General features: G+C 43.6%; 1 protein-coding gene across 3 annotated transcripts in view; it reads left to right on the top strand.

Moving 5' to 3' along the window:
- The window catches only part of LOC146809712 (sacsin-like), a 255,441-nt gene extending 235,446 nt beyond the window's left edge, over positions 1–19,995 (top strand). For all 3 annotated transcript variants that reach the window (XM_085616550.1, XM_085616549.1, XM_085616551.1), the window contains one exon: positions 7,544–19,995. In XM_085616550.1, coding sequence (XP_085472676.1) covers positions 7,544–18,504 — 10,961 coding nt within the window. In that variant the 3' untranslated portion in view covers positions 18,505–19,995. The remainder of the gene's footprint in view (positions 1–7,543) is intronic.
- Positions 19,996–20,426: the final 431 nt, after the last annotated feature.

Raw genomic sequence — 20,426 nt, 5'->3', positions numbered from 1 at the left:
AACTTGCTGGTGTGACGAGCAGTGTGCGACCAACTTTTGCATAATTTATTACGGCTCCCTTGAGCCAACGGGCTGACGAGCCTTGGATCTGCACCTGCGGGCCATGAGAGGTACTTGACCTGTTTTAATTACATTTTGGCAGTCCACACGGCACCCCTTCACACTGACCTGCTCCCTGCTGACGAGAGGCAACTACCTCGAAACACGTGTCCAGGGATGGCTAACGCAACACATACTGTTCTTTTTACACATCGTGGCATAGGCGTACCCGCCGTCGCCACTACATTTACCACAGTCCTTTGGGGCAACTTGCTGGTGTGACGAGCAGTGTGCGACCAACTTTTGCATAATTTATTACGGCTCCCTTGAGCCAACGGGCTGACGAGCCTTGGATCTGCACCTGCGCGACATGAGAGGTACTTGACCTGTTTTAATTACATTTTGGCAGTCCACACGGCACCCCTTCACACTGACCTGCTCCCTGCTGACGAGAGGCAACTACCTCGAAACACGTGTCCAGGGATGGCTAACGCAACACATACTGTTCTTTTTACACATCGTGGCATAGGCGTACCCGCCGTCGCCACTACATTTACCACAGTCCTTTGGGGCAACTTGCTGGTGTGACGAGCAGTGTGCGACCAACTTTTGCATAATTTATTACGGCTCCCTTGAGCCAACGGGCTGACGAGCCTTGGATCTGCACCTGCGCGCCATGAGAGGTACTTGACCTGTTTTAATTACATTTTGGCAGTCCACACGGCACCCCTTCACACTGACCTGCTCCCTGCTGACGAGAGGCAACTACCTCGAAACACGTGTCCAGGGATGGCTAACGCAACACATACTGTTCTTTTTACACATCGTGACATAGGCGTACCCGCCGTCGCCACTACATTTACCACAGTCCTTTGGGGCAACTTGCTGGTGTGACGAGCAGTGTGCGACCAACTTTTGCATAATTTATTACAACTCCCTTGAGCCAACGGGCTGACGAGCCTTGGATCTGCACCTGCGCGCCATGAGAGGTACTTGACCTGTTTTAATTACATTTTGGCAGTCCACACGGCACCCCTTCACACTGACCTGCTCCCTGCTGACGAGAGGCAACTACCTCGAAACACGTGTCCAGGGATGGCTAACGCAACACATACTGTTCTTTTTACACATCGTGGCATAGGCGTACCCGCCGTCGCCACTACATTTACCACAGTCCTTTGGGGCAACTTGCTGGTGTGACGAGCAGTGTGCGACCAACTTTTGCATAATTTATTACGGCTCCCTTGAGCCAACGGGCTGACGAGCCTTGGATCTGCACCTGCGCGCCATGAGAGGTACTTGACCTGTTTTAATTACATTTTGGCAGTCCACACGGCACCTCTTCACACTGACCTGCTCCCTGCTGACGAGAGGCAACTACCTCGAAACACGTGTCCAGGGATGGCTAACGCAACACATACTGTTCTTTTTACACATCGTGGCATAGGTGTACCCGCCGTCGCCACTACATTTACCACAGTCCTTTGGGGCAACTTGCTGGTGTGACGAGCAGTGTGCGACCAACTTTTGCATAATTTATTACGGCTCCCTTGAGCCAACGGGCTGACGAGCCTTGGATCTGCACCTGCGCGCCATGAGAGGTACTTGACCTGTTTTAATTACATTTTGGCAGTCCACACGGCACCCCTTCACACTGACCTGCTCCCTGCTGACGAGAGGCAACTACCTCGAAACACGTGTCCAGGGATGGCTAACGCAACACATACTGTTCTTTTTACACATCGTGGCATAGGCGTACCCGCCGTCGCCGCAACATTTACCACAGTCCTTTGGGGCAACTTGCTGGTGTGACGAGCAGTGTGCGACCAACTTTTGCATAATTTATTACGGCTCCCTTGAGCCAACGGGCTGACGAGCCTTGGATCTGCACCTGCGCGCCATGAGAGGTACTTGACCTGTTTTAATTACATTTTGGCAGTCCACACGGCACCCCTTCACACTGACCTGCTCCCTGCTGACGAGAGGCAACTACCTCGAAACACGTGTCCAGGGATGGCTAACGCAACACATACTGTTCTTTTTACACATCGTGACATAGGCGTACCCGCCATCGCCACTACATTTACCACAGTCCTTTGGGGCAACTTGCTGGTGTGACGAGCAGTGTGCGACCAACTTTTGCATAATTTATTACGGCTCCCTTGAGCCAACGGGCTGACGAGCCTTGGATCTGCACCTGCGCGCCATGAGAGGTACTTGACCTGTTTTAATTACATTTTGGCAGTCCACACGGCACCCCTTCACACTGACCTGCTCTCTGCTGACGAGAGGCAACTACCTCGAAACACGAGTCCAGGGATGGCTAACGCAACACATACTGTTCTTTTTACACATCGTGGCATAGGCATACCCGCCGTCGCCACTACATTTACCACAGTCCTTTGGGGCAACTTGCTGGTGTGACGAGCAGTGTGCGACCAACTTTTGCATAATTTATTACGGCTCCCTTGAGCCAACGGGCTGACGAGCCTTGGATCTGCACCTGCGCGCCATGAGAGGTACTTGACCTGTTTTAATTACATTTTGGCAGTCCACACGGCACCCCTTCACACTGACCTGCTCCCTGCTGACGAGAGGCAACTACCTCGAAACACGTGTCCAGGGATGGCTAACGCAACACATACTGTTCTTTTTACACATCGTGGCATAGGCGTACCCGCCGTCGCCACTACATTTACCACAGTCCTTTGGGGCAACTTGCTGGTGTGACGAGCAGTGTGCGACCAACTTTTGCATAATTTATTACGGCTCCCTTGAGCCAACGGGCTGACGAGCCTTGGATCTGCACCTGCGCGCCATGAGAGGTACTTGACCTGTTTTAATTACATTTTGGCAGTCCACACGGCACCCCTTCACACTGACCTGCTCCCTGCTGACGAGAGGCAACTACCTCGAAACACGTGTCCAGGGATGGCTAACGCAACACATACTGTTCTTTTTACACATCGTGGCATAGGCGTACCCGCCGTCGCCACTACATTTACCACAGTCCTTTGGGGCAACTTGCTGGTGTGACGAGCAGTGTGCGACCAACTTTTGCATAATTTATTACGGCTCTCTTGAGCCAACGGGCTGACGAGCCTTGGATCTGCACCTGCGCGCCATGAGAGGTACTTGACCTGTTTTAATTACATTTTGGCAGTCCACACGGCACCCCTTCACACTGACCTGCTCCCTGCTGACGAGAGGCAACTACCTCGAAACACGTGTCCAGGGATGGCTAACGCAACACATACTGTTCTTTTTACACATCGTGGCATAGGCGTACCCGCCGTCGCCACTACATTTACCACAGTCCTTTGGGGCAACTTGCTGGTGTGACGAGCAGTGTGCGACCAACTTTTGCATAAGCAATCTTTCTAGCCCTAAAATCCTTTCAACCACGGATTTCAGGCAAGGCAGTCCTCATTCGCACAGACAACATGACGGCCATCTATTATATTCAAAAACAAGGCGGCACACACTCTCCACAGCTCTCTCAATTAGCACAGAGCATATGGAGATGGGCAATTCCACACAAAAATTTTCTCCTAGCCCAACATGTCCCAGGAGTCCAAAACACCATGGCAGATCTGCTCAGCAGACAGACGCAACAGATCCACGAGTGGGAACTTCACCCGCAGGTTCTTCACTAGTTCTTTCAACTGTGGGGGCATCCACAGATAGACCTCTTTGCCGCCCACGAAAACAAAAAATGCCCAAGCTTCGCCGCCAGATACCCACACCCATTGTCCAAAGGAAATGCGATATGGATGAACTGGTCAGGCAAATTTGCGTACGCTTTTCCACCTCTCTCACTAATTCCATTAGTGGTGCGAAAGCTACAACAGCATTCCCTCACACTGATCCTAGTAGCTCCAACATGGGCCAGACAACTGTGGTACACCACGCTGCTGGAACTCTCGGTAGTACCACACCAAAAGCTACACCTCTCACCATGCCTCCTAACCCAGAACCATGGAGAGATCAGGCACCTGGACCCAGCTCAGCTCAACCTTGCGATCTGGCTCCTGAAATCCTAGAATTTGGATACCTAAACCTTCCCCCTGACTGTATGAACGTTATCAGAGAAGCTAGACGCCCTACCAGTAGAGCCTGCTACGCTGCCAAGTGGAAAAGATTTGTTGTTTATTGCCATAACAACACAATCAATCCTCTAGACGTGTCTATACAACACATCATATGCTACTTACTCCACCTACAAAGGTGTAATCTAGCCTATACCTCCATTCGGCTACACCTCGCAGCAATTGCAGCTTACCTACAAAACAGGCAGCACCTATCACTTTTCAGAGTACCTGCCATTAAAGCCTTCATGGAGGGCCTCAAAAGAATAATTCCCCCCAGAGTACCACCCTCACCTGTGTGGAACTTAAATATCGTTCTCACAAGGCTGATGGGGCCTCCCTTCGAACCTTTGCATAAATGCAAACTGCAATTCCTCACATGGAAAACAGCTTTCCTTGTAGCCATCACTTCCCTTAGAATGGTCAGTGAGATACAAGCACTTACCATACAAGAACCTTTTCTTCAAATGCACCAGAACAAGGTTGTTCTCCGTACCAAGCCAAATTTCCTACCTAAAGTCCTTTCCCCTTTTCACCTAAACCATTCTGTAGAATTACCAGTATTTTTCTCGCAACCTCAGACAGTTGCAGAAAGGGCTCTACACACGCTAGATGTTAAACGAGCCTTACTGTATTATATCCAAAGAACACAACCTTTCAGAAAGACCAAACAACTGTTTGTCTCTTTCTCTCCACCACAGAAGGGCAACCCCATCTCAAAATCAGGGATAGCTAGGTGGATTGTAAAATGCATCCAGATTTGCTACCACAAGGCAAAACGAACGCTATCCGTTCCCCCTAAAGCCCATTCTACACGGAAGATAGGGGCTTCCATGGCTGTTCTAGGGAACATCCCATTAGATGATATCTGCAAAGCAGCTACATGGTCAACACCGCACACTTACACTAAACACTATTGTGTAGATGTGCAAACCAAGCAACAAGCTAGTGTGGGCCAGGCTGTACTAAAAACATTATTTCAAACCACTGCAACAGATACCGGTGGTCGCCGCTAAGGTTGGGAACTGCTATATAGTCTATGCAAAAGTGTGTAATCTGCAGCTCATATGCCTCGAACGGAATATGCTACTTACCAGTATGCATCTGTTCTTTGCATGTAGAGCTGCAGATCTACACACGCCCACCCGCCTCCCCGGCTACCTGTATCTGTTCCAGTCTATCTTATTTAGATACAACACACATGGGTTTCTTCACTGTTGTTACTACGCTCCATCTTTCCCTGCTGGCGAAAAACAATCTGAGGATGGAGCCGAAGCCCATGCGCAATACGATCCAAAGGAGGAGTCACCGACCTCGTGACTTCCAAAGACTTTTCAAGAGGAAAAACAAACTGCAAACATCCGGGCCCAACACCAGATGGCGATCTATGCAAAAGTGTGTAGATCTGCAGCTCTACATGCCAAGAACAGATGCATACTGGTAAGTAGCATATTCCTTTCCTTTCCTCACCTCCCCGTTTTGTTTCCTACCTGCTTCCCTTACCCCTGTTCACCATTCCCCCTCTACCTTTTCCCTCCGCAAAAGACATGTGTAGGCGCTAATAAGTCACATTTTTGTGTAATCTCATGTTTTTTTCTCCTATGTCTATAAGTAACTATGTAACCTGTAACTCGCTATGTAACTATGTAACCTGTAACTCGCTGATCCTCATGTAAAGCGCTCTGATACCTCCGGGTCTAGCCAGCGCTATATAAAACTTTGCAAATAAATAAATAAAAATAAAAGGCTGGACATTCATTTCATGAACTATGGGTGTGGGGTCTGCAATATGGGTAGAGGACATTTCTCTCCTGTCTGCAGTGGACTTCCTTTGCTTCATCTCTTCACTAAATCAGATGCTGCAGTAGCTAGTGCACAAAGTCCTTTTTACTCCATTCTTCTCTCTCTCTCTCTCTCTGTCGAGCAGATTGTGAAGATATTGTTGTGAATTTCCTAAACTACATACATTTCATGAGGTGTGGAGCATGTGGGGATGTATGTCGTTACAACGCACACTTTTACAACGCATGCACTTACAACGCATTTTTCATAACGCAACATCCACTACAACGCATTCCATTACATAGCATGACACTACAACGCATTTTTAAAAACTACCTTTACAACGCATTCCATTACATCGCATACTACCTTTACAACGCATACCATTACAACGCATAATATTAAATTGCATTTAAGGTAAGTGTTGGATAGTATAGGGGTAAAAATTACTATTCTAACTCCAGGGGGTGCAACAGTAGGGTAAGTGTTGGATAGTATAGGGGTAAAAATTACTATTCTAACTCCAGGGGGTGCAACAGTAGGGTAAGTGTTGGATAGTATAGGGGTAAAAATTGCTATTCTAACTCCAGGGGGTGCAACAGTAGGGTAAGTGTTGGATAGTATAGGGGTAAAAATTACTACTCTAACTCCAGGGGGTGCAACAGTAGAGAAAGTGTTGGATAGTATAGGGGTAAAAATTACTATTCTAACTCCAGGGGGTGCAACAGTAGGGAAAGTGTTGGATAATATAGGGGTAAAAAATACTATTCTAACTCCAGGGGGTGCAACAGTAGGGTAAGTGTTGGATAGTATAGGGGTAAAAATTACTATTCTAACTCCAGGGGGTGCAACAGTAGGGTAAGTGTTGGATAGTATAGGGGTAAAAATTACTATTCTAACTCCAGGGGGTGCAACAGTAGGGTAAGTGTTGGATAGTATAGGGGTAAAAATTACTATTCTAACTCCAGGGGGTGCAACAGTAGGGTAAATGTTGGATAGTATAGGGGTAAAAATTACTATTCTAACTCCAGGGGGTGCAACAGTAGGGTAAGTGTTGGATAGTGTAGTGTAATATTATGCGTTGTAATGGTATGCGTTGTAAAGGTAGTATGCGATGTAATGGAATGCGTTGTAAAGGTAGTTTTTAAAAATGCGTTGTAGTGTCATGCTATGTAATGGAATGCGTTGTAGTGGATGTTGCGTTGTAAAAAATGCGTTGTAAGTGTAGTGCGTTGTAAAAGTTGCATTGTAAAGGTTGTTCCCCGCATGTGGTTTCCAATACAAACTGGGTATTTCTATCCCCTGTCTGCAGTGGCCTTCTACTGTGTCAGCCTTTCACTAAGTCGTCAGTACTGGCGTAAAGGAGGCGCACAACAAATTTTCCTGTTTTCGCACTGTTGCATATCAGGAGACACCCAGAAAGTTTCTAAGTTCATAATTTCATTAAGTGTAAAATTATCAATTGTATTCAATTGTCGCAGAAAAATGTTGGTTTTGTGAATTTTAACTAACATTCAAGTTGTTTTGATTTTTGTTAGACATTTAATTAAGATTCAGGATTTTATTGATGTTACTTTTAATTCCAGAGAAAACTCCATCAGTAATCACAATATATTTTGTTTTTCTTTCTGTAGAAATATTCAGAAATCTTCAATGCTTGGATAAAGGAGTGATCATGAAGAACCTACTAAATGCCTTACCCAGAAGCTGGCTGAGCTCCGCGGAGCAGGTGACTTGGCACCAGAGAAGTTGCCTTGAGCCCCCTAGAGAATGGTTATGTGTGTTTTGGAACTTCCTTCAGCAGGACATTGATGCCTTATCCCCCTTTGAGGGCTATCCTTTGGTGCCTTTATGCGTAGTGGATAATGATGTACAACAGCTTCAGCTGGCACGGCTGAGACAGAAAACCTCTATACTCTTCCAAAACAAAGATGGGCATAGCCTGGCAGAAAATAGTATTAGAATATTAGAGACTCTTGGCTGCACAGTGATACACCAGTGGGACTCGAAGGTGTGGCATAAAGATCTTTCAAACTATATTCTTCCACCAACATCAAACAGTATCCTAAAGACCTTTTCAAATCTAGGTGTGGACATGGTCATAAGGAAGTTGACAGCAATGTCATCAGAAGAGAAAAAACTGCTTAGTCACTTGCTCTCCCATGCCACGTTTTTCAGCCCAGACGAGTGCAAGGTTTTGTCTCAGTTGCCAATCTTTTGCAAGTTCAATTCCCTCCAATCCCCAAGGTTAGAGCTGGTTGCAGCTGTTAATGTCCGAGCTGTAGATAAATGCAGTGTGCCAGCAATTCCCAGGGATTTGGTGCTGCCAGAGACACTGCTTGACAGCAGAGATGAACAAGATCGAAGGCTGTTAATGCAGATGAAAGTCCCTTTCCTCAGTGCGGCCGATGTGGCTACTTTGTCAGTCTTGGCAATCAAAAATGGGAAGTATATCCATCAGCAAAACAAAGCAGAAAGTATCATGCTGTGGATTCTGAGAAATGGTGATGTACTATTTAGCCAGAATGATAAACTCAGGAAAAATTGTGAAAGTCTGCCCTTCATACCTTGTAATGGACAGATGGTGAGACCGTCTTCTCTTTTTGACCCCCAAATGAAAATATTTCAGGAAATATTTGAGCCTCAGATGTTTCCACCAAATTCTTTTCAGGAACCACAAATATTGAAGTCTCTGAGAACTCTTGGGATGAAGAATGCCATTGAGCATATCTCAGTAGGAGATGTTTTACAGATTGCAGATGATGTGAGCAAAAACCAAGGAATTAAACAACTCAAGGTTCTAGAGAGAAAAGCGAGAGCACTCGTCAAAATCTGCAATGATACTCAGCTAATATTTAGCTTTGATAGTAAGAACAGGCAATCCTTGCGTAGCTTGGCATGGGTGCCCTGCATTGATTCAAATTCTCGGACTATATTTTGCAAACCCATGGACATGAGAAATAAGAAGCACTCCTCTCTTGTGGAGTTCTCAATGCCCATCACTGATGAGTTCAATGAACAAGTAAGTAACAGTCTTGGTCTGAATGACTCACCACCTCCTGAGAAAGTTGTAGAAAACCTCAAAGCTCTTAGCCTTAAGTACCTGAAAGAAGATTTTGGCTCATTAGTCATGAAACTGCACAATATTTACAAGCATGTGCAAGACAATCTAGGCCAGTTCCTCAACATGATAAACGGTATGAAGATCTGGAATGGTGAGGGCTTTTCTGATCCATCTGAGATAATTTTGTCCTATCCAGAAGACTTAGATCTGAGCTCCCAGATCAAGAAAGTGCCCCACGATTTCCTGATCTACAAAAGGTTCTTCCAGCAGTGTGGGGTTCGTGAGACCACGGCAGATGGTGAGATCGCTAGCATGCTTCAGAAAGTCATGAAGGATATACACATCAGGAGTTCAGGTTGTGGCACCAATGTTGAATTAAAGTTTTCTATATCTGTTTTGGACTGGATGAAGAGAAGAGGCCTTCACAGTACAGATGATCTTCCTATTCCAGTGCAGTCAGGGACAGGAGTTTTTACCTTAAAGCCCTTGTCCACTGTCTTGTTCTGTGATATGTCAAAGGAGTGCCTGAATGACCTCGGACATGATCTGGATTATAACATTGTTCATGAAGATATCACGTGGGCCACAGCCACCTTTCTTAAAGTCCCATTACTCAGCACCAAGATACTAAAGCCTGAGTATTTTGAACCTTGGGGGCCATCAGAACCCATTACACTTCGAATAAAGAACATCCTCAGAGAATACAGTGAAGAGGTTGATCTCTTCAAGGAGTTGATACAGAACGCTGACGATGCAGGTGCCACCGTCTGTTACTTCTTAGTGGATATGAGACAAAATCTTTTATTTCGAAACAGTCTCATAGACCCAGAAATGGCCTCCTGTCATGGGCCTGCTTTGTGGTCCTACAATAACAGCAAGTTCAGTGATGAAGACTTCCGTAATATCACAAGAGTTGGAGCAGCTACTAAAGAGCTCCAGGTTGAGAAAATTGGAAAATTTGGCCTTGGATTCAATACAGTGTATCGTGTAACCGATGTGCCATCTATACTCAGTGGTAGTAGTATACTTATGTTTGACCCCAATGCAAATCATCTCAAGAAACACATTCAAAGTGAAGCGAATCCTGGTATCAAACTAAACCTCCAGAAGCACCCTCAAGTACTTCAATTATTTTCTGATCAGTTTCACCCATATGAGAATGTTTTTGGTTGTGATCTGAAGGGAGCACTCGACTACAATGGAACTCTTATTCGTTTGCCTTTCAGAACAATGGAAGATGCAAAAAGGTCAAAGATTTGTGATCGAAGCTTCGATGAACAAGCAATTAAAGTACTTGTGGATATCTTTCAAGAGTCTTCTCAAAATCTCATAGTTTTCTTGAAAGGAGTGCAGGAGGTAACTCTCGGGTTTCTTCCTCCGGATATGTCCTCACCCAATAAACAGGAATTGCAGCTGAAACTCTGCAGAGAGGAAGTTCAAATGTTTAGCATTTCTGGGGATTTCCTGCTGCAGAAGAAACAAGAGGCTGTCTCAGCAACTCTGTCAGGAAGCAACGTTGTAGATGTCAATGGGTCTACAATCATCAAGGTAACAGGTATACAAAATGCAGACAATGATGAAAATTATTATCTGCTCCACTCCAGCTTTGGAATTGGTGAATCATTTCAAATATTCAAAGAGAATATCGATAAAAAAACTAGTTTTTCACTTCCGGCGGCTGGGCTTGCCTTGCCACTTATAAAAAATCTGAGCACTGGGAAATGGAAACCAGATGTAGAAGACTTTGATGGACAAGTCTTCTGTTTTCTGCCTCTGCCCATTTTTTCTGGCTTTCCATTTCACCTTAATGGATCTTTCTCAGTCATGTCCAATAGAAAGAGTCTCTGGGAGGCGACTAGAAAGGGTGATTGGAACAAATCTTTGCTTTGTGATGCTGTTCTGGTTGCATGGGCAAGAGCTCTAGCTTATCTACAAATAATGTGCCAAAACGGTGACTTAGAAGGCTACTACTACCACACTTTTTGGCCTGACATCGGAAGAACCAAATCTGTATTTATAGAGGCTCTAAAAGCTTTCTACAGAGCAGTGGTCTATGGCATAGATAATGAGGTTCTTTCAGTGTTCAGTAATGGGCATATGTGGTGCTCAATTAAACATGCATGCTTCTTAAGCCCTGATATTGTGGAAAATCAGCATGTTGGAGAGGTGGCATCACAGGTGTTTTCTGAAATGCTCCCAGGGACATTTGTCGCTATCCATCTTCCACAATGGGTGAAAGATGGTTTCCACGCAAGTGGTTGTAGTAATGCCCTGTGTGCAAATACTTACAATTGGGAAAGATTTTTTCGGGAAATTGTATTCAGAAACCTGAATTCCTTAGCAGCAGAAACTAGGGATACACTCATGATACATGCCATTGATATGAACAACAAGGAGGTGGACCAGCTGCTAAGGTCTGTACCGTGTATACCATCAACCCCATCTGGAGACTTACAACTCATTGCATATCTAGTGCACCCACATGGTAAAGTGGCACCACTGTTTGAGAAGCAAGACAGACGCTTTCCTCAAGGAACACCAGAAACATATCTGAACTCTGACCGACTGTCTCACTTGGAACGTCTTGGGATGTTAAAAGATACTATGCCAATTACTCAACTGGCTGAGCGGGCACTGACTATCACAGCATTGTGGAAGATAGACAGACAAAAGGCATGTACTCGCATTAACTGTGTTCTGGAGCTTCTAAGAGACCTTGTAGAACTACCCTGTACCAACACAGACCAGGCAATGTTCAGGAAAATCTCATTTCTCCCTTCTGCTCTTCCTTATGGTAGCAGTGAGCAAGAAAATGACTTTGTGCTCAAGTGCCCTATTGAGATCTATCATTACAAATACCTTAATCTGGTAAATATGAGTGAATCTGTTCTAAGCAAAGAGCATATAGCACAGGATTTTAGCTTCACTTCAGATATCATGGAGTTTTTGGGTCTGGATCATTGTCCATCATTTCAGACAGTGATGTTGCAGCTAGAAAAAGCTCATAAGAAAACCAAACTACTGACAAAGCAAGAACTTACCTATATATTCAGAAAGTGCTATACCTACTTGAACACAGTGATAAAGCCGAACACTGTGAAGGAGATTAGAAGCAGAGCTCAAACATTTCCCTTTGTTCTCATTGGTCATGAGTGTGTGCCTTTAAATTCTGTTGCCCGCAACATAATATTCGATGCAGCGCCTTACCTGTATCAGCTGCCTAAGGAGTACCAAGTGTTTGATAAGTTATGGGATGGTGTGGGCCTTCCTGACTCATTCGGCCACAATGATTACATGGCAGTCCTTCAGAGTATGGCTAAAACGTATAATGATAAGACATTGCCAAAAAGAGATTTGAAATTAGCTTTGACCATTCTAAATACTGGTTTACTGGGAACAGCTGATGAAGATGCCGTAAGCCGATATGAGGCTCAAGGTATCTTCCTCCCAGATCAACACTGTGTGTTGCGTCCCGCAGACAAGCTCCATTTCAATGACACACCATGGCTCCCTTGTGATACAAACATACTCTTCTGCCATAAAATGATCCCCCGTCCTGTTGCTTTGAGATTCAGGGTACCAACCAAGATTCACAAAACACTGCAGAACCTGAAAATGTGTGAGCTATCCCACTGGGTGTCAAACTTTGGGGCCAAAGAAGATCTTACAAGACGTATCAAAAACATTATCAGCGAGTACTCCTCCAAAGAAGATATCCTGAAAGAGCTGATCCAGAATGCTGATGACTCTGGTGCCACAGAGCTCCATTTTGTGTGGGACAGTCGGACACACCCAACAAAACGCGTATTTGGGGAAACGTGGCAGCCTTTACAAGGGCCAGCCCTCTGCATCTATAATAACAAATTGTTTACCAATGAAGATATTGATGGGATACAACAGCTAGGCAAAGGTAGCAAAGGAGACAAACTGGACAAAACAGGGAAATATGGACTTGGGTTTAATGCTGTTTATCACTTGACCGACTGTCCATCTTTTGTCACTGGAGACAGCATGTTGTGTGTCTTTGACCCAAACCTTCTCTTCCTGCCAACATCTCATGATAATTCTCCCGGTGGGATGTTCGCTGTCAACCAAGAATTTAAGGATACGTTTGAAGATGTGTACACAACTTTCCTTCCTAAGCAGTTTAACCTGCAGCAAGGGACTCTCTTCCGCTTGCCACTAAGGACAGCTGAGACTGTGTCCAAATCTCAGATCTCTGACCAAACTGTCTCTAGTGATGATGTCAAAGAACTGTGGGAAGCCCTTGAGAGGGATGCAGACAGCCTGATGTTATTTCTGAACAACTTAAAAACCATAACTTTCTCTCTGATTTCAGTGGAAAGCCACCAGCTGGAGAATATCATCTCTATTGAAGCAAAGCTCAGCAGTCAATGTGCAAAGAGTCGGAAGAGTTTCCAGGAAAAGCTTTGCATGTATGCTGAGGCAGATGTGCCTCTAGAGAAGGAGATGCCATACCAGGTGTTTTACAGAATGCAGGTGAAATGCAGCAGTTCCACATCATCAAGTAACTGGATTTTAGCCAGACAGATTGGAGTGTATGGTGAGGATAGAGAGGCTGATGTGCAAAAAATACGCAAAAGTTTGAGACAGGCCCGATTGCCACATGGTGCAGTGGCAGTGTGTGTTAACGATCATGTACCAGGTAGAGCTTTCTGTACTCTGCCCCTGCCAGTGAAGACAGGCCTTCCTGTCCATATCAATGGAAATTTCATTTTGGATTCCGCCCGCAGGGACATCTGCAAAGAGGATGGAGGAAGCTCCAAAACAGAATGGAACTCACTGCTTCTATCACATCTTCTTGCGCCCCTTTATGGTGATATCCTGAAACATATATGGGATATTCTGACACAGAGCACAGATGAAACGTTCAAATTTGTGCATCTCACAGGATGTGAAAATGTCCTTGACCCAAAATATTTAAGGTTTTTCCCCACTATGTCTCAAGATATTGCTCCATTCTGGCAAAACATTATCATGCGTGTTTACTGCACAGTCCATGAAAAACAGTTCCCACTCATTCCAATATTTAAGATGGAGACCACACGGGTTCATACTCATATCAGCAAGCATGTATGTTTAGCTTGGGCAGCGGTTGGTCAAGGAACAGTAACCGAAGAGCCATACTTTACTATTGATAATGTACCAGAGGAGGTGATGGAGTTACTTCAAGCAATAAATATGAAACTGGTTAATCCCTTTGCCAGCCTTCGCAAAATCTTTGAAGAGTTTAGAAGGGCAGAGGTAGAGGCTCTAGACATAAGTCCTCTAACAGTTTGCAACTTCCTGAAGTTACAGAAGCTGCTCCCAGAGGGACGTGAATTGCCATGTCCTGTGAGTGAAACACTACTAAGAAATACAATGAACTGTTGCTCACTGTTAAACTTCTGCTTGAATGTAGCAGCAAAAACAAATGTTGCTTACTTGAATGGAGTACCTCTTTTAGTGACCGAGGATGGGAACCTCAGAGAGTTCAATAAGGATGAACCCAAATACCATAGCAGGTATTATAACCTTTTTCCAACGCAGAAGCATCATTTTGCAACCTATAAAGATATTACCAGTGAGCATGCTGATGTGCTCAAGACAGCAGGTTTTCTCAAAGAGTTCACCATCCAAGCATCGGCTGATTACATTAAAGAACATTTGGGGACCAGCTTCCAAATTTTAGGGAATCAGATGACGGATTTACTAAAATTATCGAAAGACATAAAAGAATGGCTTCAGAAAGTATGGGAGTTCTTTGAAAGCAAAATATGCAAACCCCACGCTCAAGATGAAAAAGCAATTAGTATAAAGTTTCAAGAACTGATCAGCTTTTTCTCCGACTGGGCGATTCTACCAGTGTCCTTAAATAATGATATCCATGACCGATTCCTTGCTCCCCCAGGGCACCATGACCGATTCCTTGTCCCTCTTGGACAGCTCAATAATGTCCTGTATGGTGTTTCTAGTGATGTAGAAAAATGTCTCTCAAAATTGGGATTCACAACACTCATCATTGCAATGATTCCAGTGGGCATACAAATTCATTGCTTGAAATCACTAGTGCTGCAGACTGGTAACTGTTACTCAGTTATACAGAAGCTGAGTGCCAGAACTGACCTGCAGTGGAACAGGCTCGGGCGCTGGGAAATTGACAGGTTGTTGAAATATTTCATAGATGGAATATCTGAGGTTAAGAACAAAGATGACTTTCTGTATGAGTTGCAGTCAGTGCCCTTGTTTGAGACAACACAAAAAGCCAGAGTCTGCCTAAATTCATTTAATAAAATGTATATTCTTCAAACTAAACTTTCAGAGAACTCCAAGGCCTTTGAAGAACTTTACCAACTAGACCCCAAGACAGTTTTTCTAAATAATTCCCCAATGAACAATGTTTTAGCCAAACATCTCAACATCAAAGTCATAGATGATTTGACATTTTTCATCACATTTGTGATTCCGCAGATTCCACAACTCCAAGAAGTAGAGCTCTTGAAAACACTGCAGTTGCTTGTGTGCATAATACGTTATGATTGGCAGTTGTATCCTGTACACAAAAATACCATAGTGGCCTCTTTTCAGCCTGTCAAATTAATTCGCAACTTTGAGGGAGATCTTCAAGAAGCCTCTTACTTCTATGACAAAAATGTTCCCAGTTTTTCAACTTTAGGACTTCATTCAAAGTTCATCCCTGAGCAGTTCCTTAAGACACTGGGGCTTCAGTACTTTGAGATACAGAATTTACTCATAGATCTTGGCATGAAATGTGAGATATCAGAGGAAGACTTTATAATGTTTGCAACCCAAATTGAAAGAGAAGCTAAAGGTGGCACCTCAGTGCTTGAGCTTACCCCGAAGATAGAAGTTCTGTTTCATCATTTGCTCTCACTAAAAGAAGCAGAGCTGCAAGACAGCTTTGTAAACAAAACATCTTGCATCAAATTCTTGATCCCACTGGAGATCAAAACAAAACTGCAGAGTCTTCATTTGCCTTATTCGCAGAACGCACACCTGATTGCTCTTAGGAATTCACTAGTCATTCAACAGGATGAAGATATGGAACTATTGTGGACATCTGTGGCAATACTGTCAACAAGGAGTGGTCTGTCAAAGCACCATATGAAGGTACTCCAAAGGTTTGGTGTTCTCTGTGAACCACCATCACATTTGGTGCTGGAAAATTTAAAAAACATTTGCAAAACTCCATGTTGCACAAGAGAACTGGTGAGCACCCGCAGTCGGGTCCTTCAAACAATGTACACATTTCTCCAAAAGGGCCTCGATTTTGATATTGCATTATTAAAGGATCTCTCCTGCATTCTAGTGGATGACGATGCACTGGCAGAACCCAACCAGGTGGTTTTTTCTTTAAACGCTCCTTTGGAATTGCGTCCATATCTTTACAAGTTGCCTCCACTGTTGGCATGCTTTAGCATGCTTTTCCAGAAAATTGGGGTACAACCTGAGGCCACCCTTTTTCATTATGCAAGGGCCCTTGCGGCAATCCATGCGGAGAGCTCAGAGAAAGAATCTCTGCACCCTAATCTTAAAAGGGCAGTCTTTAAGGCCACCCAGGAATTTTTCAGAATTCTTGGTGAAGATAAAACAACAGTTATTCAAGACCTAAAACCACTGTACCTTCCAGCCACAGATGGGAAACTATATGAGTCGGGTACATTAGTTCTTCTGAACAAAGGCATTTCCATGAATGCATTTAATAAAATGAATGCAACTTTTAAATTCCTAGCATCTCTTAATGGAAGTAGGGAATTCAAGGACCTATATCAGCTGGAAAGAGTTATCGATAATTTACCCGAGAACATGCGTCCAAAATTGTTTTCTCAAATTGTTAATGAAAGCATTTATGACCAATCATTGGAACTCTGCAAATTAGGGGATGATTGTCAGTTTAAAGGTCACTTACAAGAGCTCTTGAGCTCCCAGCAATTTCAAGATGGCCTAGCCTGCCTTCTAAGGTGGCAAAGTAATGGGGATGTGTCAGATGAGGAAGCTGCCAATGAATGTAGTGTTGTGTTTTGTAAACTAAAAATTATTTGCTGTTGTAAACTTGAGGCAATTCTCATTTATGATTCTCAGCCCCTATGTGGCACTAACAGGCACAGACAAGTCATCATCGTGAAAGGCAGCAATGATTTGTGCGAAGTTTATATCGAGCATAGAGAGGAAAGATATAGGAGACATGGAGTCAGAGTATTGAGTACTCTGGCAACAGAAATCAATGGGATTCTAAAGAATATACTGCAGCCAAAATGTATACGTGTTCTTATGGAAATGCTAGAATGCAGACACCCAGAGGAAATAAGCCACATTCTTGGAGAGTATGGTGTAAGGATGAAGACTCTGACATGTGATGATGCATTTTCGTTCCCGCCTCCAGGTGAGACAATTCCAGGGGAATGGCATGACTGCCTGGACATGAGCATTCTCAACAGTTTCAAAGTAGGGGACTACGTTGGCTACATGGATCCTTCCGGAGGAGATGTCTACCTCTACGCTGTCATTCAGGAACAGCTGGAATCAAAGATCAGTGGACAGACTGAAGTACAGATGTTCCGCATCAGTCTTGGACCAGAACGTATCATTGATGCAACTATTTTTGATTTGTATCAATTCAAAAGGAGTGTCATCAACAAAAACATATGCAGAGAGCTGGTTGTGGTGGAGAATCTCGAAGAACAGAAGGATACACAAGACAAATGGTTTGAGAAGTCTTTGGGAGACATCAAAAAAGAGATTGATGATAGACTTTGTGAGATTTGGAAGCTGTCTAATGATGAAAGAATGAAAGCTGTTAGAAGACTTTATCTGAAGTATCATCCAGATAAGAACATAGGGCAGGAGAAGCTTGCAACAGAGATCTGCAAATATCTCCAGCAGAGGATCAAAGACCTAGAGACAGGAAAACTGTACAATAACCAGGGGAACACGAACAACTGGTCCAAACAATCTGGAGGTTTTTCACATTTCTGGGGTCAGTGGGACGGAGAAGCCCATCAGCATCGTAGGTATCGTGAAAATTTTTCAAGCAGATCCAACTGTGATTACGACTTCTGGAAGTTCCACAGCCAACACAACAGTAAGCACAAAGAGACACCAAGACCAGAAGAAGCAAAACGATGGTTTCGGCAAGCGGAATGTGACCTGAGAGCTGCGGCCACTTCTGTGGGACAAGATAGTCCAGAATGGGTGTTCTACAAGGTCCACCAAGCTGTAGAGAAATCTCTTATTGCAGCTCATTACAAGCTAGGAAGGCACAGTGATTTTGATTGCCCCATAACATATATGGCAGCCAAAGTGTCTGCTTTCAGTTGTAGCCTCAATGCCATACATTCAAAAGTAAGTCAATTACAAAAGTATGGGGTGGATAATAGGAAAACACAGTACCCACATTACCATCCATCACCATGTATACCCAATGAATGTTTTCCATCGGACAAGGAGGAAGCAGTGCTTCAACTGTCCAAAGATGTGCTTGAAAAAATCAAGGAATATATTCAACAATGATAACTTATGCAAGGGGTGCCTCCTTTTGGTACATATTTTCTTTAAGGACACAAAACACGTGACAGTGATAGAGCTACGGATGGATTGTCATTTCCACCTGTGTTAGGTCATTGCCTCAACTTGCTTCGTCTTGAATTATGGCGCCATGGCCTTATTACAAGTGGCAATATTTATTACTACTAATAAATAATACTGTGCAGTACAATATTTATCTGGTGCAGTAAATAGCAGCTGATAAGAGTTTGTCCCCTAAAATTCGGGAGTAGCGTAGAGTTTGGTGCTTACTGCAACAAAATCTGCATGTCCAAATATTTATCGGACATTTTTCCCAAATAAATATCTGCAATATTGACCTACCAATATTTATTCAGGGGATGAGGTTTTTTTTTTACCTGGTATTTGCTGAGTCTCTACAAAATCCACCAAATACATAATTATGATATGTGCAGCAGCAGGAGTTTCCGCACATATTGTAATTTACCAGGCCACTTGTAAAGAGGCCTAAAAGATTGCATTCTTGCAGCTTAAAAATGACTCATTTCATTCCAGAAGCGTTTTCAAACATCTTGTTGACTGTTGTCACCTGTGCTTGTGTATTATCCTGATCTTTTTATTTTATTTCCCAGCTGCTGTTACATGAGATTCGTACACTTTCTTAAAGTGTGGAATCTAATACTATAACTAAAATATAATATTGCACAGTGACATCATTGAGAAAATCATGAATATGGATCATTTAAGACTATTTAAGACCATTTGCAAAAAATCTGAATTAGGGTTACAGGAAGGTAGCTTTAGGGGGAGGAGGAAGCGGGTGGGCGGGGGCAAAGTAATTCAATCACAATTGTCCATGCACAAGTGTTTAATTGCAGAATTTGAAAAATCACCCTCTCCCACACTTATAATTAGGAAATAATACAGGGTCATAGCAGGAGATAGGAAAAAGGTGCACTGTCTGTTCATTAGTACACAACTCAAATCTCTCACGAAACCAACGATCATGGCCCATTTGTGTCCTTACTAAAGAATCTCAAATGTTCCAATTCCTAAATCAGGGATGTTTTTGCTAAAATAATATATTAATCTTACTTTCCATGAAAGTAATTCCCTGCAGGGAGGTATGGTAAGGAAATTAATCAGATCCAAATTGTTCATTTACAGTAATAAGACTACTGATGGTTAGTGACCAAACCCCAGGCCTATTCATAGGGACTAAGAGCAGGTTGAGAGTATGGGCATTTGACAGAGAGCCTTTTTGTCTGAGACAAGGGCAACGAAGGAGCTACGTTTTAGTTATGTGAAGCCTGAAAAGTGTTTTTATACTTCAAAGGAACTGTTTATTTGAAGTACAATGGCTGTAGATAAAAAACAGACATTCTCTTGCTCTTGAGTATTGGTGTAAAGAAGTGGTTTATGTTAACAGGTAGTACTACTGTTGTAAGCCAGATTGTATATAAAGGTGTTCAATAAATAAACACAGTTGGTCTCTGCCTTTAATATTTAATTTGCATGAAAGTGATCTCAATCCCTTTGTTATCCTTCAGTTTATCAGATCCCTTGGTGGAAACTACATGATCTGTAGCAGAAGAAGCCTTATACAGTTTGGACCCTAAATCCAGAGAATCTTCATTTTGAAGAGATAAATCATATTTGTATGATTAAAGGATTAATTAGAGGAGTTGGCCTAATGGCTAGGGAGGTCGACCTCGAACCAGGGGAACTGGGTTAGAGTCTCGGCGATCTCCCCGTGCCTAACAAACATGAATGTGTCCTCATGTAATGCAACTGGTGCTATGTAAAGCGCTCTGATACCCGATTCGGTTCAAGTTCGCGCTATATAAAACTCTGTTAAAAAAGAAAGAAAACCTACATGGTTCAATGTATCGCAAGGAGTGGTTAGGGTGTGTGTGTGTGTCCCACAG

The sequence above is a fragment of the Triturus cristatus genome, chromosome 7, assembly GCF_964204655.1.
Source record: "Triturus cristatus chromosome 7, aTriCri1.1, whole genome shotgun sequence".
In the NCBI taxonomy this organism is placed as follows: domain Eukaryota; kingdom Metazoa; phylum Chordata; class Amphibia; order Caudata; family Salamandridae; genus Triturus; species Triturus cristatus.
Note: the sequence above shows the minus strand (reverse complement) of the source record. Positions and strands in the feature narration are given on the sequence as shown.